The sequence below is a fragment of the Danio rerio genome, chromosome 19 (genome assembly GCF_052040795.2).
Source record: "Danio rerio strain M-AB ecotype USA chromosome 19, GRCz13ab, whole genome shotgun sequence".
Classification (NCBI taxonomy): domain Eukaryota; kingdom Metazoa; phylum Chordata; class Actinopteri; order Cypriniformes; family Danionidae; genus Danio; species Danio rerio.
This window is the reverse complement of record NC_141039.2, coordinates 29,083,010-29,108,061: the sequence shown is the minus strand read 5'-3', so window position 1 is coordinate 29,108,061 and position 25,052 is coordinate 29,083,010. Positions and strand designations below refer to the sequence as shown.

Here is a 25,052-nt window from a genome sequence, read left to right as displayed (position 1 = left end):
TTGTAAACTATTTTTCATTGATCTAAAACTTATTTATGATTCCCTCACTGCTATACAAAGTAATACCAAAGCTATTAAGACATCTCAACTACTGGAAAAAATATTTAATGTCCACGATTAATTCCATTGTATACTGTTTATGTATAACTCTGTACATCCCTGTTTGTTCAATAAAAAAAATAAAAATAAAAATAAAAATAAAAGTTTATGATCCACAAAGTAACCTGCACGATGACGCGTCAACCGGAAGCAACACCTTCTTTTTGCCACTCCCACAAATACGTCACGTCGGCTTGACCAAACCCGGAAGTGAAGATGGCGAACGCCTACGAGAGGTTCAATCTGTAAGTTGAAACTTTTATTCAAACGCAACGACATAAATTAACGCGCACAGCGCTCCGTTTCGCTTTAACGAGAGGCAGCCCGTTGAATGGCGGCGTCTGCGGGCGCTGTCATCCACTCATGTTGTCTGTACAGGGCATTTGTGTGTTGCTGCATTGGTTTAAGCCGTCCAGAGACTCTTCAGCTTGGCTGTGTATCAAAACCCAGTGATCTGCCCGTCTAGACGAATGCAAAACCATCGACCATTATACTTTATACTTTAGCTTGACAGTATAAGCGATGTTTTTTAGACCGATCACTTGTTTATAATAAGAGACTGCTCTATGTAAACTCAGTGTTTAATGTAGACATGAGTGTTGACTGATGGTATTAGGATGCTGAGGTCAGCTGAAGAACTGTGAGCTGTTTTCATTCTGCAGTTTTATATTTACAGTATGTTAAACCTCAGTGCAAACCCGCTTTTATTGCTTTGCCAAGCCAACTTAACATTTAATATATCAACAATTATTGTTTCTGGTTATATGATAACGTTACTACCTCTTAATTTTAGAGACATCTATTCATTTTACTTATTAGTTGGCTACTTCTTTAGTCTCTATTGCTTACTTTTACAGTTAGTTTTCAACTTTTTTACTTTGCAAATAATGCACATGAATATTAAATACAGAACATTAGCATATAATCATCATTAAAAGGGTTCAATGATAGGCATGGGCCGGTATAATATGCTGACAGTATGATAACCTTGGATAAAAATATCATGCTTTCATGGTATCACAGTATTGTGATTACTGCTCTAAAATATGTTGTTTTAAATGTCTGGGTAAAAAACAACAACCTTTCCTCCATTGGACGTGGTATAATTTATTTTAAGAAACATTTAAAATAGTTTGGAGCAGTGGCTTTTAATGTAAAGGGTCCTTTTTCAGCCGGAGATACAGCCGGAAAACTGAATACAATAGTTTTAAAAAGCAAGTAAAAACAAACAAAACTTACATATACCATAGGGAACGGTATAATGAAAAGACTTTTCCAAACCACAGTAAACCTTGAAAATAGTTATCGTCCCATGCCTAGTCAATAATGTCATGTAAATGTCTATACATATTAAATAATAAGTGTAAATTAGTAAATGAACCAATACAAAATGCATAATCAATAAATAAATGAATTAGGGGTGTTTTCAATACCATAGCCATTATTATTTTGCCTCATTACATATTTGCTAACATTGTGGGTCACTAAAATGCACAAATGTTTTTTTTTATTTATTAAAATTAAATGTCAGTCCTTCTATGTAGACAAAAAAAAATCCATTCATAGATAAGAGGTCTTCTGGGAGATTTCCCAGAATCAAAATTTTTCATAATCACCTGACATGATAAAGCTCTAGATCACTGTGATTCAGATTTATTAATGTGATTTTAGAGATACCATATAGACATGGGCCAAAGTCATACAGGGTCTGCATTATCTTTACCAAATTATCATCACCTCTGTGCATTGACATAATACATAAAATTAGTCACCCTCTTCTTCCTGGCATCTACAAGATTCTAAACAGTTGCTTAGGACTTCACGCTGATGATGACTGCATGGACAGACCAGGGGGGAACTAGTGTGGATTGAAAGTGATTAGGTACAGCAGCCACCAAAACTTCCAGATTGAACATAAAATACCAATTTATCATTTGCCGATATTCAATAATTTAATATATTGTGATAATGAATATGTACAGTATCGATATTGTGGGCACTTCTAAATACAGTATGGGATGTTAATTATATATATATATATATATATATATATATATATATATATATATATATATATATATATATATATATATATATATATCAAATATATATGTCAAATAACTTATTTTTTTAAAGCTGTAATTGTTTTATTAAATGGAGTTGAAAGCTAATGAAATTCACTTGTATTTTTCTATTACATAACTATAATAGGGCTATTTCTAAGTGCTGATTTCAAATAATTTACTAATGTTTACTAGCGCCAGACACAATTTGTGGACCTTTTTTCTATTTCTGCAGAATTTTGTCAAATTTGAAGGATTTTGGGAGTATATTTTAACTAAAATCTTAAATATGAAATAGGAAATAACAATTTTAAACTTTTATTTAAGGTTTACGATGCAAATCCAATTAGATCCACTTACTTTTTTTTTTTACACGAAGAAAGTCTCTCTTAAAACATTCAGTTTTATGCAAAGGTTTGGGCAACCCTGATAATTATTTTAATAGCAAGTCATAGTCTGTTGGCCTTTTAAAGCAGTAATTTGATTTGGATATATTTTATACCCTTTGGAAAAAGCAACATTTGAGTTCTGACATGATATTTATTTAATCAACAGATGCAATGCAATTTTATTAATAACAAAAACAGACAGGTGCAAAAATTTGGGTACCCCAACACCCCAGCTGAAATAACCACCTGTAGATGCTTTTTATAGCCAAGGATAAGTCTCTGAATTCTTGATAAAGGCATTTTGGACCATTCTTCCTTGTAAAGTTTCTTGAGTTCAGTCAGGTTTTTTCAGTCAAGCTCTTTCGATGATGTTCATGTCTGGGGACTGGGATAGCTATTGTAGAACATTGTATCTTGTCTGAGCATGAATTCCTTGGTATATCTGAAACTGTGCACTGGGTCATTGTTCTGTTGAAACATCCAACTCTGGCGTAATTTCAGCCTCTTGACTAATTCATTGTTCTTAAGAATCTGAACATTGAATATTGCAGGGCTGCCAACTTATGGCTTTAGCTTGGAGTGAGAATTTAAGCCACGCCCATATACACAAGCCACGCCCCCACAACAAAGCCACGCCTGTTTATTTATAAATATATAAAATGATAAATATATTCTTTTAATAAATCATTTTTTAATATTTATTACAAATTAGAGTATCTTTACTATTATATAATTATTCTATTATAAATAAATAAATGAAAAAAGTATTTTAATTATAACTGGAAAATTAATGTAAAGATACAACTGAAGTAACATGCTAAGATAATTTAAGAAATATATTAATGAACATTAATTTCATGACAGCATGGTGGCTCAGTGGTTAGCACTGTCATCTCACAGCAAGAAGGTCACTGGTTCGAGTGACACATGAACTATAGGAGAATTGATGAACTAAATTGGTTGTAGTGCATCAGTGTGTGTGTGTGAATGAGTGTGTATAGGTGTGTATAGGTGTTTCCCAGTACTGGGTTGCGGCTGGAAGAGCATCCACTGTGTAAAACATATGCCGGAACAGTTGGCAGTTCTTTCCGCTGTGATGACCTCTGAAATAGAGACTAAGCTAAAGGAAAATTAATAAATGAATATTAATTTCATTAGAATGAAATTGTGCAGATTGTAGAACACAAAACATGTTTTATAGAATTCTCTATTGTGTGTTGTCTTAGACCTGACTTATGTTATGACCAAGAATTAGGTTTAAGTCTAAACTCCCTGACTTTCTCCCTCCTTTCTGCTTCATAAAAAAAAAACTCTATCAGGAGATATGCTAGCAAAATAAGATCATCATCATATTAGTTAAACTTTAATTTTGTCGATTTCCAAAACTCACTGCGTGCCGACACCTGTACATTAAAGGCTGTTACCCTGCCATAAAACGCAGCCCGTCTGAAATGTGACCAAACATCATTATGACACTAATAAAAGTGAACCCTTCCCTTACAGAAGGTTACAGATTTGCTTTTACATTTATTTGTAAACCTAGTGCATTTTAAAATGCATCTCACTTATTGTTTTTGCTTTATCCATCAAGATAATAATTATATTATGTTTTGATCAATTATGGCTTTTTGTTTTCATGTAGACTGAGAATACAAATGAAAGTCTATGAAACGCAGGCCTGGATTGAGAATTCAGAGACCCCTCGGCACAATGTCTTGTAGGCCATCTACCTGGCCACACCTCTATAGTGAATCAAAAAATAAGATTAATAAAATATATTTTTTTATAAAATTATTCTATAATGTATTGCTTGCTGAAGTTATAAGCTAAAAATATTTAAGGATATTTAACTTCTACAAACTTATAATGCATATGATTTGGATATAACACCTTTCCAATCCAGACATAAATCTGATTCTTCCATAATACACACACTTATTAATGATTCCTACTTGTCTTCCTCGTGATAAAGTGTGTGCAAAATCTGATATGGGAAAAAAAAAGAAGAACGTGTTTATCAGACGATAAACATTTTTCATTTTTTTCCTAGCTGGGTTCTGATGTACTTTCCTGTCAGTGAAAGACTGTCCAGCAAACTCACGAGCAGTAAATTGTGCACAGTTATCTGCTTTTTAAGTAGTGGGAATGTATTAATTACTCGCGGTCTCCTCCCTCGCCATAGTAAGCTTCTGCCATATAATGCATATGTGATAAATGATGTCTGTACATAATAACCGCTTGTGATTATTACTGAACTGATACCAAATTGTTCTTGTCTGCATCACGGTGCATCGAAGAAACTAAATTATTTCGACACCCCTACTTGCAACACATTCACACTAAAGGCTGATTTATACTTCTGCGTCTAGCGAATCCAAATACTATGGCGCAGCCTACGCGTGGATGCATAGCCCTCGCCGTGGCCATGGGCGACATTAACGCGCACCTCTCAAACAATTTAACTACACGTCGCAACAACACGTAGCTCAAGGTCTGTGGCAGCGCTGACGAATGTGGCAGAGGTGGGAGCTGCGCGAGCCCGATGGAGCCAGTGTTTACAAGTGTCTAGTTCTATAAAGGAGCTCCAGATGGAATTATTCGCCAATTCCCGCCTCAAAATGAGTCAGTTTGAGCCACTTGTGCATTAAGGTAGCACACGGAAAAAAACAAAACACCAGTAAAGAAACTCGACACAGAGGAACGTAAACACCCACTGCCAGCTAGCGTTTTGGAAGTTTTATTGCAGAGCAACACAAACAGCATGCAGATGTATATATGCAAGGCAAAGCACGTTGTATGCGCTGTATGGTCACGCTGATCACTTTGCACAAATGATTTAGGCTTGTCCAGATGAGCCTTTTCATACCTCAAATGACTCTACTTGATGGCAGAATGCAGAGAAGACCTTCCATTTAGCTGTTCTTTGTCAAGAGTGAACTGTGAAACGATGTACGATGACATTATCAGCATCAAGTCATTGCTAGAGCTTTTAGTGGTGGTCTGTGGATTCCCTTTTAGCCGCAACACATCTCTGGGAAACATCCACACACACACTCATACACTACGGACAATTTAGCTTACCCAATTCACCTGTACCGCATGTCTTTGGACTGTGGGGGAAACCAGAGCACCCGGAGAAAACCCACGCGAAGGCAGGGAGAACTTGCAAACTCCACACAGAAACGCCAACTGAGCCGAGGTTCGAACCAGCGACCTTCTTGCTGTGAAGCGACAGCACTACCTACTGCACCACTGCCTCGCCCCATTCTTCAACTTCTCCTCTCAAGTAATTTTCTTGGCCTACCACATCTTTCCTTTACAAGAGCTGCTCCTGTGGCCTTCCATTTTCTTATACTATTTTTCTGACTGGACATAGAGCCTGTAAACCTTTGAGAAGCTTTTTGGAAAAAAAACAAAAAAAAAAAACAAAGAAGCTTTTTGTATTCTTCTCTAAATTCATGTTGGTTAGATTTTAGGTCATTAGGAGGTTCTTTTGAGCTTCACATGATGTTACAGTACTTCCTAATTACCAATAAGGAAAAGCACAACTAGTAATCTATCTTAAAAGTCTATCTATTCCAGCTATCTTAAATATCCTTTTTTATGATTGGTTGCACCTCTAGGATTGGTAAGGTTCACTGAGTCAAGCTGTAATGTTTAAGCATGCAAAATTCTGTTGTACGGTGCTGCGAAAGGGGCCGGTATTAAACAAGATGATCAGACATTTAATTAACCGTGCAATTGGTCATGTTTGGAAAGTGCAGTGTGACCGCAGCTTCTCTCAAATACATTTTTCGTTGTAATCAATCAGCTTTAAGTGACTAAAAGTTTTGAAAACCACACTAACTTTTCCACAACTTATTTTCCAGTTTCAGTTTAATTTCACACATCTCAATACTGCTACATTACATATTTGTCTAAAAAACATGACATTAACTATCTTTCTTTAGAAACTGAATGACGTACCACCACAACTTTCTCTTACAAAGAAAGACCACATTACTATGCAGCCACAGAGGGGGCCCAAACTTTTGCATAAAACTATTTACTAAGACAGATTTTTTCTGGGCCTACATACTTGATATTATAAAGCCTATTGTATTTTTTCATCCTCTTGCCATATAATTTTTCTAAAACTTTTACTTACTCTGAACATTTACATATGTTCATGAATATATATATATATATATATATATATATATATATATATATATATATATATATATATATATATATATATATATATATATATATATATATATATATATATATGTAGAAGTACAGAAGTAATCAATCGTTTACATTTTATATATTATCTGAGTCTGATCAATCGTTTACTTTGAAAAATCTTTGATCTTTTGAAAATCTTTATTCTTTTAAAAAATGGCTGTATTCTCTCGGTTACATTTTGGTCACTTGAGTGCCCACATTTAACCCACAAGCAGCAATACGAGTAAGAAACAGACGTCTTTGGAAAGTTTCTTCGCTAAGTGGAAAAGGCCCAGTGAAGGACCCACGAACTGCTTAGGAATGAATCCGCAACCCATTTGTCAACAAATCAGGTGAATCCACCATGGCTGTGCAAAAAGATCAGCTGATGGAGATCGCAAAGGTCGGCTTCCTTTTAGGGGCCATACGCATATTGCATTTTTTTCTAGAGTTCGCGCAAGTTCGTTGTTTCCAACTTGCCAGTGTTGTGCCAATATATGCACCCCTGCTGTAAAATGCACCCCCTCTAAAATGTGTATATATTACCTTAAATTGATAAAAAAATAATAATAATAATAGAGTTTTATTAACTAATGCAGTGAATAAATGGAACCCTTACCTTAATTAAATAAATAAATGTTTAATTTCAATACAACACTGATTAGATTAATTAAAGTGAATAGTTTATGTGTGGTTTAGTTGAAAACTTCAACAATTTTATGTTTTTCGTTGGTAAAAACCCACCAAAAATGCCTAATTTTAGAAAAAGGCTCATTACATATATTTATTTTTCATTTATTTGCAAACCTAGTTTTAAAATGCATTCCACTTCTTGTTCTTCATCAAAATAATAATCATATTAGCCTACGTTTTAATCAATTATGGCCTTTTTTTTTTTTTAATGTAGACTGAGAATGCTAATGAAAGTCTACGAAGGGGGTGCATTTCTTGACACAACACCGGCACTCGCACCTTCTAGACTAGACGCAGCCACTAGATTGAATCCCGCAAATCACATGACAATAATTGACTAATCAGCTTCAGCTTGTATGGAAAATACACATTTTGGTAAGATTATTTCAGACAAACACAGAACACCCAAGAAGCGCAGTGCTTTGTAATTTTTTTTCATAAATAAAACTTGTATCAGAGTGACGGCAATGTTTTGTCAGCTTTTTCTCTGAGGAAAAAGGTTAATGGTCGTTTAGGATTAAGTTAAGAGTACTCATTGGGATTAGTCGTTGAACCTAAATGGTCTATTGCAATCGGTTCCCTCAAACTGTTTAAGTTACCTTTACTTTTTACAGTTTTACAGTGTATTAGTACTGAATCATTAAGTACCAGTATCTAATAAAGAAGCTGTTTCTGTTTAATACTGTTAACTAATAAAAGGTAGTATTATCTAAAAATTTGCTTGTTCCAAATGAATAACTAGCATACCAAGTCAATACTAAAATACTGAAATAAGTCCCATTACATAACGAATATAGTATATTTTAAATATAACCATTACCTTAACATTAATAACTAGTATCTAATAAGTACTTTTATTTAATGGAAAATATACTAACATTATGCAAATAAATAAATATAAATGGCTTGACATATCAAAGCATTACTTTTAGTCAGAAATATTTTATAAAAAAATAGTCATGCTTTTTCTTTTTGTAGCATATATCATATACTACCTTTTCTGTATATCCAGTATATCTTAATATATTCATGAAGCAAGGGTGTGGAAATCTGGTAATTTTACATATTTTGTGTTTAAGATTGTTAAAATGGTACTGTTTGTAAGGGTTGAACTTGCAGCACTGAAAGGGAGGTGAACCTGAATGGAATGTCACCAGCCCACACCTTACATCAACACAGACACTGATATGAGTTATAGTGCTGTTTCTGACTCACTGACAGAATTATGAGAAGATAACCTAATTGTGTGTGCAGTGTGACATTATTGTAAACCTTCTTGACGGTTAAATACATTCTCAATAGATACTGACAATGATATGAAAATATAAAAATTTTGCATGCGTATACAAACGTTTATGTATCTCACAGTTTGCTATGGCAATGTTGTCGTCATCAGCTTTATAATATCTCCAGACTACAGACATGCTCTCAATTTCCGCTTCAAGCTGCTTCCGTGTTCTACAGCATTTAACCAATAGCGTCTTTGCAACAAAGTGATGTCATGCGGCACGCCTTGATGTTTCTTTGTGAATTCAAGAAAGAGGTCTATATAACTCCAATAACTCCAAATGTGTTTAAAATGAGAGTATATTTACTGTATATTAGAGCTGCACAAATAATCGAAAAAAGATCACAATCTCGATTCGACCCTCTAGACGATCTTAATCCAGCATTTCTACGATTCTGCCAATCATATTTTCATGTTCTGGAGAGAAGCAAAGGCGGCTGCACAAGTCTTTTCATTGTTTCACATACATTGCTCAGCAACATGGACACCTCCAAATAATGTTGAAAGAGTCACATACTGTATTTATAAGGTATAATTCACCTAAAAATTTCATTTTTGTCTTCATATAATGCTGTATTCGCGGCCGGGAAATCACACGTGGTGTGAGCTGCTGAGCTGTTACCACAGAGAGGGCGGGCGCACAACTTACTTGATTGATGTACACGCGTCTACTTTAGTGAACAGAACCTGCATAGGCTGTGAGTAACAGGTAATAGAGTTGTAAATAATATTCAGTTTGTGGCACAGAGTAATTGTTTGAGAGCTGCGTGCGAAGTATGAAAAGCACTTAGCAGTTAAGATGAAACTGAAAGCGTGCACATCATTTAAATAATCATATCGCATTTTAGAGTTATGTTTGCTACAAGCATTTGATGTTTTTTCTTTCATGGCGAACACAGTTGTGCATGAAAATAAATGTTTAGTGTCAGTGTAACTACTCTAGCCTTTATAATGTTGATTGTACCAGTGAATTAAATGATCTAATAATGTTGTCAATGACAGATTGCAAGCATATATCTCAAAATTCAACATCAGAACTATTATAATGAGAATAGAATTATTTAAACCTGTAGACCTACACATAACATTTATTGTTGTTTTACCATATGTTTGAGAAAAACAATAATAATTGCTGACTCATATTATGCTTTATTTTACGTCTACAGAATCATGAGAAAATCATGATCTTGATTTTAAGCAATAAGATCGCGATCCTCATTTCAGCCAGAATCGTGCAGCTCTACTGTATATACATATATTAGAGTCCTGATCAGGAGTTAACGTCCGATTCCGATCGAGTCTGAAGCCGTGTGATCAGGCCTGATTTCCAATCATGTAATCGTAAATTTGGTTTACAATTTTACCCTAGCATAAAAACATACAAAATTGTAAACCAAATTTAAGATATGCAAAATAAAAATAAATTTAAGCACAGTTGAAAACAATAGAATAAAGATGAAAATGAAATAAACAGTGCTTTATGGTTTTTCGTGAAGTCTAAAAGCTGATTTATACTCCTGCGTCAAGCGCACGCATATAGTCCGGCACAGCCTTCACGCGGTTGCTGTGGCTGACGCGCACCTCTCTAAAAATGTAACTGCACATCGCAATGACGCATATCACATGCTCTGTGATTGGTTGGCTTGGAACAGGTGACGAGTTTGGGCGGCAATGAGAGTGAGTTTTTACAAGTGTCGAGTCCCGTAAAGAAAAACTCCAAGTGGAGACTTTTGTTTTGTGTTTACTTTATGATTATTGTTGTTGCACATCCACTGGTTCCCACCTCTGAATGAGAATGTTTAGCTACTTGTAGCGAAAAAACTTGACAAAGAGGAACATAAAACCTACTGCCAGCTAGCATTTCAGAAGTGTTTTTGCAGAGCAACACAAACAGCACGCAGAAGTATAAATGGCAGCAACACGCAAGGCAGGCACCATGGGTCAAATGGTTTAAATTCACTTGAAATTGTTTAACATCTGGCGACTATTGCAGATTGATACATTGCGATATCGATGCTGAAACAATATATCGTACAGCCCTAGTGTGTACAGGTTTTCAGTAAACTTTTGAGTCTTAAGCCGCCTTTCCACTGCACACGACAAACGGAAGTCATTATTTCCAATTGTAAGTAGTCTGGGAGCTGCGTGGAGTTCCGATCATCTCCATATGCGGAAAATTCAGATCCAATTTGAGCTGCGGATATGTTGAAATATTTGAACACCTGCGACTAGGCCGCATGTAACCAGCCGACCGGATGTGAAGTATTCAAGTGTTCTCCTAGCAGGTCCATGTGCACGAGATGAAGTATTTTTCTTGTTATTTTTTAATCAGAAAAAAAGTCTATATTAAAAAACATTTCTATTTATAAATGAGGAATAAAAATATTATTTATTTAATGTTGTCTCCACATTCTACAAGTTTTTTGAGGTCTATAAGTTTCTAGTATTCGTTCATTCATTCATTCATTCATTCATTCATTCATTCATTCATTCATTCAATTAACCATGTTGAATGCACAGAGAAGGAAGGCTCTTGCTTTTGCACTCCTTTATTTCGGACACCCCGAGAATCAGCTTCTCTCGTATGGTGGACGACAAAACTACAAATCCTGTGCGACTGTCACATGGGGCGTATTCTGTCAGTCATGTCCGAATGTCGTGTGCAGTGGAAAGGTGGATTTATGAATAGCCTTTCAACAGCATAACACAAACATGTCAGAGGCATTACAGCCAAGAGAAAACTGGTTAAAAACAAAAATGGAATATTTATCACGAATCTCTTGCTCTACAAACACTGGGTTTGCTGAGACATTTTCATTAAACCCAGTTTACTGCACACGTAGGCTATAATGACTGTATTCTGTCTTGCAGAAACTAGACACATTTCCAGAAATTATGTGTCAAATGTTGAGTCTCTATTGAGTTTATTGCATGACCTGATTAATTGGCTTTGTGAATGCAAAAAGGGTGTTACATTTGTGTATCGTCAAACCCAGATTTTCACAACTGCAAGTCAATTTTGAAATTCGTATTCCACATCCTTGTTACGCAGTCATTGTCAGTAGGGCTGAGGTTAACCGTGCGAGTGCAGCAGGTTGCGGACGCATCAAATGGTGCACAAAAAGTGGTTGCTCAGCATTCTCATGCATTTATGCATTAAGCAGAGATATAAGAGGTAATTGTATGCATTACGATCTATGTGTGATCTGTAGTTTACTATGAACTGTATTTTAAAAATGTGCAACTGAACATGAAAAGCTTTTCACTTCTGATTTATGAGTTTGCTGCAAATCGGCTCTCTCCAGATGGTCTGAGATGAGGATGAATTTAAAGTTATTACATTTCTGACACCAGTTCATCTTCTTGATATTATCACTATTTCGAAATCTTATTGTATTGCATACAATTCTTTCTCAAATCCAAATCCCTTTTACTTAATACTGTTTATCACATTATCATAGTCTCTATGGTATTTGCTTCTAGAATGCAACTAACTGCCACATTTCCCTGCACAATTAGGAAAGAAAAGACATGCCATTCTCAATCATTTTAATCAGAAGAGGTTGCTTTATTTGTTAAAGGTAAACACAATTACGGATTTTTCTTGTCTCTTTGGCTTTCCTGACTTGATAGGCATTCCACACCTGAGAAGTTCTACATTGAGGCCTGTGATGATGGAGCTGATGACGTGTTGGTCATTGATAGGGTGTCCACCGAGATGACCCTTGCAGGTACACCTTGATAATACTGATTTGAAGTCTATTTTTTCCAATTTCAATTCATTTTGAATTCAACAAATGTACTGTCTATTGTGATGTTAGTTTATAATTATGTTTTGTGGTGCATCCACATTTGTTGGGCACTGAATAATTGGTCTAAACAAAAAAAAGAAAAAAGAAAAAACTGGTGATATATTTAGTCAAGATTCATTTAGCATTTACTGTGTCATTTTTTGACAGAGCCTAAATATACCAAACTAAATATATTGTATTTTTCTTTGTTGCTCCTTGAACCAGAGATTGTTCATTTGTTTCCATTTGATTGAGAGACATTTTTTATACAGCAGGCATCGAATGACAGCATTCAAACTTATTCAAATGAATAACACTAATACAGTATTTACAAATTGCACCAGAGTCTGTTTTTATAGAGGCAAATGTTTACAATTGGGATGCTCTTTAACATATCAGATATATTGGTGTCCCTCTTTTAAAACTTTGTATTTTTTTTCTTGATTTTCACTTGAAATCACTATGCATTACTATAATATTTCAATGATCCCTAAAGCAAGCAAGCAAGCAAACAAACAAAAATAGATTTATTAAAATTTCGGCACCATACAGTCAAAGTCAAAATTATTAGCCCCCTCTGTTTATTATTTTCCCCAATTTCTGTTTAACGGAGAGAGAAAAAAATTTCAACAAATTTCTAAACATAATAGTTTTAATGACTAATTTCTAATAACTGAATTAGTTTATCCCTACCATAATGACAGTAAATAATATTTATATAAATAATAATATATAGTACTACATTACTAATATAGTAGTAGTATACTAACAATATAGTAAATAATAATATATACAGCTTAAAGTGACATTTAAAGGCTTAATTAGGTTAACTAGGCAGGTTAGGGTAATTAGGCAAGTTATTGTATAACGATGGTTTGTTCTGTAGACTATGGAAAAAAGAAATAGCTTAAAGGGGCTTGACCTTTAAAATTTTTTTTTTAATTAAAACTGCTTTTACTTTAGCAAAAATAAAACAAATAAGACTTTTTCCTGAAGAAAAAATATTATTAGACATACTGTGAAATTTTCCATGCTCCGTTAAACATAATTTGGTAATTATTTAAAAAAGAAAAACTAAATCAAAGGGGGGCTAATAATTCTGACTCCATCTGTATATGATCATCTTAATAATCTTTGCAACGTGACATAAAAATTAATTCAATTAACTTTATTGTACAGAAGCTGTTTAAATTACATTTATTTGGCAAGGACACATTAAAGGGCACCAATGATGAAAATCATCTTTTGTAAGCAGTTTGGACAGAACTGTGTGTAGGTATAGTCTGTCCACAGACATATTGGTGTTGTATAAAGACAATAAGTCTGTTTTTTTTTTTTTTTTCTGATGTTAAAATAGGATCCAAATCTCTCTCATTTTGAGGCCCACCTCAACGTGACGTAGGGTAGCGGTTTCCCCACCAACCAAATTGATTGACAGCCGCATAATAACTTCTAACTAAGTTAACTTAGTTAAGACTTATAGTTTTTGTAGTAACGCTTATAATCAAATCAACAAGACAACAATTACATCAAATAATCATTGGGAAAGTTCTTTCTCACAAATGTTACATGAGATTTGCTTCCTTCATGTCTGTCACTGTGGGAGAACAAGCATTTAAAGCACAGGCAACAAAAACGGCTAAATTCAGAGCAGAAAGTTCCAATATTCTGAAAGCTATAATAAATAATCGGATGTTTTTTTTGAGCTGGAACTTTACAGACACATTCTGGAGACACAAAAGACTTATCTTAAATCTTGAAAAAGTTGAGCAGAAAAGTGTTTGCAAAAGTGGAAGGTGAATAAATGATAACAGAATTTTCATTTTTGGAGGACTATCTCAAGGTTTCTAATAGAGAATAAAAAAAATCCCCATTAAAATGCTCATTTATTATCTGGAGGTTGGTGATGAATGTTTCCCGAAGGTTAAGCACCTCATTTCTCTGACTATATGAAAAAGTACTAGCGAAAGATTTATAGAATGTGCAGCTTTGATCTGACATTTATGAACAGTTACAACTTCCTGAGGAATCAGACCTTTCAAAGTGTCCTGGCATCGATGAAGAGCTATGGCAGCTATTTGGATTTCATCGTAGTTCATTGTTTTAATGCTGACCTCCCTATAAAGTGACATTTCGTCAGTACCGTCAGTGTGACATTTTACTTTTGAGGTAGTTGCTGTGGTCTTTTGTTAAAGGTGTATTCCAGGAATAGCAAAGCACAAAGCTGTTACTTCCTCTCATTGACGCAGAGAAGTGTTTTAAATCTGTTGAGTCTGCAAAATGTAAATTTGAATGATGCATTAATAACTTTTTTTTTTTTTTCTACTTGAAGGTATTAAGGACATTCCACCATCAGGCATAACCAGGCCCATATGTGGAGTCATGGGAACTGTTCGCCTGGTAGCTGGTAGGCCCCACCTTATTTATATTCCACATAGCATTAATTGTACGGCTCCACAATACATCATTTCAGCATATAAATGTGCAAATCTCCAATGTCGGGTTGGGGTTATAATAGCCAGCCACAACAAAATGGGATTTTTATGGAGTCATCATTTCAAGCAGTTTCAATTTAACTATTTAAAATATTACAGCTATTTACTCTCTTTTATTCATCTATGTTAGGCTGCTTTGACATATTCTACATGGCAAAAGTACTAAGAAAATAAAGATAAATTGAATCGCAAAAGAAATTAAACCTAATAGAGTGAATGATTTTAATTTGGTTTTTATAACATATGACAGTGTAAAATTTCAGTAAAAGTAGTATATAGAAGTTATTTACAAGGTTTGAGGCTTTACCAAAGATTAATTGTATTTAATTATTTTTAAAAGGAAGATTATTGTATTTCTGTACCATCTTCTATATTTGTTCAATTGAATTCAATGCATGAAATTGGTTTATCATATTTCATGTACATACTCCTCTACAAAATAATAAAAAATTATTCATTCTTTCCAGATAGTTATAAATTGCCATGTGAAATGGTGTTATTGTTGTACTATATATAGGGATGTAACGATTCACCTGCCTAACGATTCAATACGATTCACGATACTAATCTCACGATACAATTTAGTCACGATTTTGTACGAAATTATTTGAAACAAATTTGAGGTGAAGAGCCATTTAATTTTTTCTTAAATGCTGCACATTTTTTTGCATAGAAATGTGATGTATAAATAAAATAATACATTTTCTACAATAACCAAACTATGCTATTTTAAAAACAAATTAATTACAAAAAAACTAAAAGAAGACTAAACTAAAGAAGATTTATTAATATAAATAAACTAAAACTGTGACTGTGCTGGGATTTGACATTTTGTAAACCTGTAACACCTGTAAACACAGCGCCCCGTCTGTTCAATAATTATATCGAGATTCATTCAGCGTTTCTACCGATTTGAATTGTCACATATTTTAATCGATTTTCAACCTGGTCACGGTAAATCGTTACATCAATAAATATATATCAGAGACACAAAAAAGACTATCATTTTTTGCTACCTGGTTATATGGGATTGATTGGAGATGAACATGCAGATAGAGCAGCTAAAGAAGCCCTATAGTTGGAGAAAACAGAATGTAAAATTCCTGTTTCTGATGTTAAAGCTGCTTTAAACTTGTATATAAATGAGAAATTGCAAATGGAATGGGATAAATGTAAAAACAACAAAGTGTATTTAGTGAATCCATTTGTAAATGAAAGAACAGAAACAGAAACAGACATGATCAGGTTACCCATGCGAGATGTAGAATTGGACACTCAAGACTTACACACTCATATTTATTGAAATGGGAAGAAAAGCCTTTTTGTGATTTATTTAAGAATATTTAGATATTTTAATAGAATGTGTATTTTTAAATGATATTGGAGAATGTTCTTATTTGGGAAATATTGTAAGGGAAATGATCAAAAATGTGTCTTCTGGAGGAATTTGAGAATATCATTAATCAAACTAAAAGATTGTATTTGACTTTTTTCAGTGTTGTTGGTTTTTGTATGTTTTTTTGTACAATAAATGTTTATTAAAAAACTGATTTGATTGGTTGTTATATATTGTATATTTAGTATAGATTTTGCCATGAGTATAGCCAATGCTGCTGATGTGGCATTCAAAACATACAGTGTTCAGCTGAGTACACCCCATTTTAAAAATGAATATATTTATCTATTTCTCCGTGATTATAGGCAATGCATTGTGGTGCATTTAAACAATATAAATATATTTAGAAATCCAAAAATAATAAAATTAAATTTAAGCAAAATATTGAAAAAAGAAACAACAACCTACAAAATTTTAAGTAAATTTAAAAAAAAAAATTGCTTCTCTTGATTTTTCCTATTTTTTAAATTGTATTTAATATTTTTCTACATCATAAATTTGGATGAACTAGTTTTGGACCATTATTGTAAGTTATTTTGTTAGGTAAGCTCCAGATGTAGCTTCAGTAGTGACTAATCTAATTATATGCACAAATATAACATTGTGCGGGGTGTACTTGCATATGCTGAGCACTGTAAATAAAAAAAGAAATATATCAGATACAAACAAAATATCGCAATGCCAATATATTACAACCCTAGTTAATTGTACCATATAAACACTTGCTCAGCATTCTGCATGATTTGTTTTGGCTTCTTCAGGGATGTACCTCATAGTCATCACCCGGAAGCGGAAAGTGGGCGACCTGTTTGGCCACACTGTGTGGAAAGCGGTGGAGTTTGATGTGATTTCTTATAAGAAGACCATTTTGCACCTCACAGATATTCAGGTCAGCAAAGTCCCTAACCTCAACTTTCAGACTTATGCTGATGTTTGTCACACCTTGAACCAGAAGTGGGCTATAAATGTCATTTGTTGTTTGATGAGTTGCCCATTGCGTCTGTAAATCACAACAAGAGATTTCCTTGCTCTGAACTTTTCGATATTTCCATTTGCGCTTTGCTCAGAAGTGCTGTGTGGAAGACACAGCAGATTCACCCGCGGCTTATGAAAGCGGGGAGTACTCACACAGTAAATTTTTCATTTGAGCTTAAGCTTGGAGCACAGTGATATCTCATTACAGTGTTGTATACTTTCTGCATTATTTAGCAAGGCTGAAATCCTGGCCTTGGGTACAGCCTGTGAATGGACCAGTACTGGACACAGACAGCGTTTCGTGTTCGGGTTTAAGCAAGTGTTTTGATGGTTGGGACCAACTAGAATGATAAAGTAAACTGCAAACCTCTCTATGTAAGGGCATGAAGTCTGCAGTGAATTCTTGTCTGCATTATTTTGTCCCAAATATCTCAGGCTGCCATCATTAATAAAATCCAATTGCGTTTTGCAGTCTCAGCTGTGTTTGTGTGCTGGCCTCCCTGCTAAAGAGCTGAGATTAATGCACATGTTTGCTAATCTGTTGTCTCCCCTGGTTTTGGCAGGTGATGAGTCCATGCATGAATTATTTGCATAACGATTTATGTTGACTATTGCATTTAAACATAAACTCTTGTTAGTCCAGAGTTGAGCGGATGGGAATAGCTGCATTGAGAGACAAGCTTGCTTAATAAAGGCAAATGGTTCTGCTGACCAGGTTCTTCTGGGAGCCGAGATTGGATCAGGTTGTTCCTGTTCTACTTCGTTCCCAGAGCTGAGCTTAGTGGTTAGTTGACCCTGTTACTACAGAACAGATATACTGAGACTGGCTGGGTGCTTTGTTCTTTTTGGCATCTGCACGGGTAGCAAAGCTTGTTTTCAGTAAGACTGAATGTTATATGGTAAAGTGAGATTGCTGTGTGATGTATTAAAACTGATTAACATGTGAGTAATGCATGTTTGGAATACATAAATGAAATACCAAAGTGTTTAAACTGCATTTTTTTTAACATCTCCACTCAGTCATGCTTTGACGGATGGGTGTTCTCAAGTTCAGCCCTGCACCTTTTGTATTTCATCTTTTATTTATCTTATTTGACACGCAATTGCATTTTCTTCTTCAGGGTGTCCGCGGGGTCTTAAAAAGTATTAGAGGTTGAGAAATGAATGTAGAGAAATATAAGGCCCTTAAAAAGTATTAAAAAGTCTAAAATGCTGTTTTTGCAAGGTTTTACATGTTATATAATTTTTGATTATGCAATGTACCATTGTATGCTAAAGTTTGCCTGAATTAAATCTGCGAACATCAGGATGCTGTGTAGTTTATGAAATCAGTGAAATCCTGCTAGATTTGACATCAGGCTGCTGTAGTAACCAAGGCAACACCATTATTTCAGCTAACCTGCTGAATTAGCTAGATATAATAGATTTTTATTCAGTACATTACTAATGTGTTAGGTTAGGTTTAGTTTCTTACATTAATATTTAGTAAATATACTGTAAGGTTAAATCTCGAAAGTGTGTCCATTTAAAATCCAAAGTGGTTATAAGGTCTTTAAAAGTATGGAACGAGTCTTAAAAAAGGTCTTAAAAGGTATCGAATTTCACTCTCTGATTCCTGTGTTTTGTTCCAACCCTGATTAAACCCAGCTGATCTAACTAATGTGATGTTCATGACTCTTTTGAACACCTCGATTATTTGGATCAGCTGTGTTTGATAAGGTTGGAGCAAAACTGTGCAGAGCTGCGACCCTCCAGGAATTGAGTTTGAGACCTATGCCTTAGATTGTTTACATCAAATTAAATGCATTGTTCCCAGAGATGGGTTGCAACTGGAAGGGCATCCACTGCATAAAAACGTGCTGGATAAGTTTGCGGTTCATTCTGCTGTGGCAACCCCAGATTAATAAAGGGACTAAGCCAACAAGAAAATTAATGAATGAATGATTAAATGTATTGTTTAATAACCGTGTAATATTGGCTGACAAATGTAACCATCAAAATATCTGAATAACAAAAAATACAATTAATTTGCTTTTCTGAATTTATACCGTATACTGTTAATAAATATTTTCATACTCAATTCATAGTTTCTTAATCAGGTGCATCTGATTCATACAGAACTGTTGAATGCATTTATTTACATTACAAGTATGTGTAATTACCTAAAATAGACAATAATCTATTTACAGTAGAAGTCAGATTTATTAGCCCCCCTGCTTGAATTATTTTTCCCCAGTTTCTGTTTAACAGAGAGATTTTTTTTCCAACACATTTCTAAACATAATAGTTTTAAAAAACTCATCTCTAATAACTGATTTATTTTATCTTTGCCATGATGACAGTAAATAATATTTTACTAGATATTTTTCAAGACGCTTCTATACAGCTTAAAGTGACATTTAAAGGCTTAACTAGGTTAATTAGGTTAACTAGGCAGGTTAGTGTAATTAGGCAAGTTACTGTATAACGATGGGTTGTTCTATAGATTATAAGAAAAAAATAGCTTAAAGGGGCTATCATTTTTACCTTAAAATGGATTTTAAAAAAATAAATAAAAAAATATTTTATTCTAGCCGAAATAAAACAAATAAGACTTTCTCTAGAAGAAAAAATATTATCAGACATTCTGTAAAAATTCACTTGCTCTGTTTGTCATCATTTGGGAAATATTTAAAGAAGGGGGGAAAAAAAGCCAATGGGGGGCTAATAATTCTTACTTTACTGTACATTTTTCATTCAATACGTATTTGAACTTATCTAACTTATTTAACTTTAAGTTACTTTGTAATTCATTACACCCAGCACAGTAGCAGTGTAGTACATTCAAATTCATAGTATTTAAAAAACAATAGGTGAAATGTACTCCAACGCCCTACTAATTCCAGTGAGATGCTGAAGTGCGCATTCACACACTTTACTTTTTTTGACAACTAATGTAACTAATGTAAATACTAATATAAATATTCAGACATATACAGTTATATAGTGATACCTTGTGTGTGTGTGTGTGTGTGCGTGCGTGCGTGCATGCATGCATGCGTGCGTGCGTTCGTGCGTGTGTACCTACACATTTTTTTGATTAAATTTGACAAATTTGTTTTTCAATTTTTCAGTTTTTATGACTAAATATAAACCCAATTCTATCACAGTTAGATTATATTTAAAAGACCTTAAAATACAAAATAACTTATTATTAATAGGTATATTATTAATCCTTACTAATTAATCATTAATACTTAAAAATTTCTATATATATGAGCAATATCACATGAGTGGCAGCGCGATATGTCTGTATGCTGGCACGAGGTCGCAGGCCGAGTACCTTAGTGCCCCCACCAGTGCCGATATACAGCCATATCGCACTGCTACGAGTGTGATATTGCGTTCATACAACAGTTTGACGGCATAATTGTGTATATATAAACAAAATCAAACATGGAGAGTCTTAAAAACCCTTTTGTATGAGGAACTACTTTCTTCTGCGTTGAATTCAAATCATAAGCTGACAGTTAAACAGCTGAGCAAGCATCTTTTAAACTTTAGATCTGTAGTGTCTGCTTGCTGCTTGCTGTATGTGGGCGGAGTAATACACAAAGGGTAAAGAGGCTGTATGGGTGCTTATTTTACTTAAATATATCTAAATATATTTGAGAACCAGACAGAACTGTTGTGTGTGTGTGTGTGTGTGTGTGTGTGTGTGTGTGTGTGTGTGTGTGTGTGTGTGTGTGTGTATATATATATATATATATATATATATATATATATATATATATATATATATATATATATATATATATATATATAATAAATTTCATGATCATTTTAGGGCGTCATGGTGGCGCAGTGGGTTGCACGATCGCCTCACAGCAAGAAGGTCGCTGGTTCGAGCCTTGGCTCGGTCAGTTGGCATTTCTGTGTGGAGTTTGCATGTTCTCTCTGTGTTTGCATGGGTTTCCCCCACAAGTCGAAAGACGTGGTCTAGGTGAATTGGGTAAGCTAAAATTGTCTGTAGTGTATGTGTGTGAATGAGTGTGTATTGGTGTTTTCCAGTGTTGGGTTGCAGCTGAAAGGGCATCGCTGCACAAAACATATACTGCATAAGTTGGTGGTTCATTCCACTGTGGCGGCCTCAGAATAATAGGGACTACGCGGAAAAGAAAATGAATGAATATAAGATCATTTTAATGATTGACCTTGGAATAAATGAGCCTTAGTTGCCTTTTGCTTAAATTCCCAACTTTTATTCATTTATTTCTATTTATTTTTCCTCTTCCTCTCTGTGAAGTCCTTTCTTTTTGTATTTATTCTTTGACATTAATATATTCAGAAATATGCTTCATGCAAATTAACAATTAACATCAAATCAAGTTTTGTTTTGTTCACGTTATCTATTGTCAAGATTCTCCATCAATGGCTTTTTTTTATTTTCTTCTAACAGATGCAAGACAACAAGACATTTCTGACTATGATTAACAATGTACTGAACACAGACGGCTTCTACTTTTGCACGGACTACGACCTGACCCACACCCAGCAGCGCCTGTCCAACACCAGCCCGGACTTTCAGGAGATGAGCCTGCTGGAGAGGGTGAGTCTTTTGAAGCTCCAGTCACAGAGAGAGAGAGAAAAGTAAAACACAGCAGGGTGCAGGTTTTCATCAGCCGCTACATACAGAAGGCCGGTCAGCTCATTGTCTCAGACTGCATCCCTCATTTACAATAAAGGGCCGTCACTGGAGATGTGCTTTCTCTTTTTAAGCTACAAAGTGCTCTTGTTTTACAAGCACACTTGCTGACATGCTGGCACGCACTGTGTTTTCCCTCACAGTTTATTTTCATCTTTTCAAAGCCAGAGTTTGAGCTCAGCTTTTGTGTCTGGCTTCTGACACATTTTATTTTTTATTTTTTTGCAGTTTGTCTTGAACCCAACTCTCTCTCTATAAATGCCTACCATATATTTATTTCTTAAAGTTCAAATTCAGTGCACTCAAACTTCCTGAGCATGGTTCATCATGTAAAAGAGTCTTCAAAACAACATCAGCTTTTCAGATGATCTCTGGAGTTGCTTAGTTTGGTTTTCTCTCTCATCTCTCCACACAGGCGGACCAGAGGTTCATGTGGAACGGAAACCTTTTAAGAGAAATCATCGCACAGCCCGAGGTATAAAAATATACCTTATTCATAAAACATTCATATAAGGGAAAAGCATACATACTAATTCACCGCTTCCTCTTTTCAGCTCCATAAATTTGCATTTCCTGTCATCCACGGATGTATCCTTTGAAAGAAGTCATGTGGTGTATTTAACAAAGTTTACAGTTTAGTTGCTTTCTTTATTGTGCCTTGACTGTTAGTAAGCAGCCACCCATAGCTCCCTAACATGATGAAACTTCTTTAAACACTATATAGAGCAGAGCAGTTCAATCAAGACATCCTAGTAACTGCCTAGCAACCACCCAGAATACCTTAGCAACTTTGTACAAACACCTTGGCAAAAACCCATAACACCCAAGAAGATAAAATGTCTTTAAACTCCATATGGCCACACAGAGCAGTCTGGAAACTGCCTAGCAACCAGACAGAATATCTTAGCAACTCTATATCAACATCTTAGCATCAACCTATAATATCCTAATAATATAAAACTATTTCAAACCTTACCCAGAAGCACAGATTAACCTAGGAACTGCCAAGCAACAGCCTTGCAATCACCCAAAATACCTTAGAAACTGCACATCATCACTCTAGCAAAACAAACCCTTACAAAAGTAATCTAATCACACTGTACATCCTATTAGCTGCCTAGCAAGAGCCTAGTAACCAATTTAAATACCATAGCAACTACATGAAATCATTCTAGGAATACAAAACTACTTTAAATTCTATCTGCGCACACAAAACACCCTCGTTACCAGTTCCAATTGCCTAGCAACTACCTAGCAACCAGCTAGAATACTTTAGCAACTTTGTACAAACACTTCAGCAACAACCCATAACACCCTAGCGAGATAAAACGTCTTTAAATTCCATATGGCCAAACAGAGTAGTCTAAAAACTGCCTAGCAACTATACAGAATACCTTAGCAATTCCATATCAACACCTTAGCAACTACACATAAAATCCTATTAAGATAAAACTACTTCAAATCTTACCTGGAAGCACAGAACAGTGTACAAGCAGCCTAGCAACAGCCTTGTCATCTCCCAAAATACCTTAGCAACTGCATATCATCACCCTAGCAAAACAAAACCCTTACAAATGTAATTTAATCACACTGTACATTCTAGTAACTGCCTAGCGACAGCCTAGCAGCCAATTTAAGTACCATAGCAACTACATGTTATCATCCTAGTAATACAAAACTACATGAAAGCTGCAAGCAGCTATCAAAGGGCTCACCGCCGTCCGGTGGCCTCAGGATGACAGAGAACAGCGAACAATAATAACTTGAGCTGATATATTTAAAAAATCTGAGAAAATCACAGATTTATGCCAAACTTCCTCCTGTCAGCAGGTGGCGCTATAACTGTGACTCAATGTTGGCTGGTAGATGCCTTCAGGAGAGGAATTTTTTGGAACATGCAAATGTTCTGGCAGGTCAGACATTGTTTGGCTGAGTTATTAGCCAAAATTCCTTCTGTCAGCAGGTGGCGCTATGACTCAATATCGGCATGTAGATGTCTTCAGGAGAGGAATCTTATCAATTGCAGATCGGACATTGTGCGGTTAAGTTATATGTACTTCCTGTTTCATGTCGAATCACTGCGGTTTGTCAGGCTGCCTTGGACACGCCTTTTGGCGAAAACTCAAGATCTTCACAATATATCCTCGCTAAAGCTTTCAGATAACACCAGCCGAATTTGGGGCTGATACGATAACATTTGTGGGAGGAGTTTGTAACACTTTAAAACATGTCATTTCCTGTTGCCAGCAGGTGGCGCTATAACTGTATCTGGATATTGGCATGTAAACGTGTTCAGGTCGGGACTTTTATCAAACGTGTGAATTTTGAGGCACATCGGGCAATGCCAGCCTGAGTTATAGCAACTTCCTGTTTCGTGGCGAATCGTCAAAGTTTGCGAGGCCGCCACAGACACGCCCTTCAACAAAAACTCTAGATCTTCGTAAACTAACATCACCAAGGCCTTTAGATGACAAAAGCCAAATTTGGTGTTTATCGGATAAAATCCCTTGGAGGAGTTCGTAAAAAACAACCTTTGTAAATGGCAAAATGCATTTTTTCGGCAGAGGAAGTTAAAAATATCTGACTTCCTGTTGGGATTGAGATTTCGCACCAGGAGACTTTTATTGTTGGTTTTGGCTTGTTTGACGTGTGTGCCAATTTCGTATGTATGCGTGAATTGTAGCTCAGAGGCCAGTCCGTCAAAAGTGCATAGGTAGTGCTGTCGAGTCATTTTGCAACGCCCACTTCCGAAACTTATAAAAAACGCCCCACTTCTGGGGCGTGTGCAAAGTTTCGTGAGTTTTCAGGCATGTTTAGTCCCTCAAAATCGCGATTCATTCCGGAAAAGAAGTGGAAGAAGAATAATAAGAAACGGAGCAATTCCAATAGGACCTACGCACCGTAGGTGCTTGGTCCTTAATTAATCTGACCACACAGAAGCAACCAGTTTAAAATCCTTAGCAACTATCT

At 35.2% G+C, this 25,052-nt stretch overlaps 1 protein-coding gene across 2 annotated transcripts in view; it reads left to right on the top strand.

Annotated features, from left to right (window-relative positions):
• The first annotated feature begins 294 nt into the window (after positions 1–294).
• The window catches only part of sacm1la (SAC1 like phosphatidylinositide phosphatase a), a 40,814-nt gene continuing 16,056 nt past the window's right edge, over positions 295–25,052 (top strand). Inside the window, exons 1-7 of one of the 2 annotated variants that reach the window (NM_001044878.2) lie at positions 295–344; positions 12,375–12,472; positions 14,865–14,939; positions 17,185–17,312; positions 21,837–21,986; positions 22,498–22,557; positions 22,637–22,670. In NM_001044878.2, coding sequence (NP_001038343.2) covers positions 316–344; positions 12,375–12,472; positions 14,865–14,939; positions 17,185–17,312; positions 21,837–21,986; positions 22,498–22,557; positions 22,637–22,670 — 574 coding nt within the window. In that variant the 5' untranslated portion in view covers positions 295–315. The remainder of the gene's footprint in view (positions 345–12,374; positions 12,473–14,864; positions 14,940–17,184; positions 17,313–21,836; positions 21,987–22,497; positions 22,558–22,636; positions 22,671–25,052) is intronic. The other variant, XR_015515991.1, reaches the window with a different exon arrangement.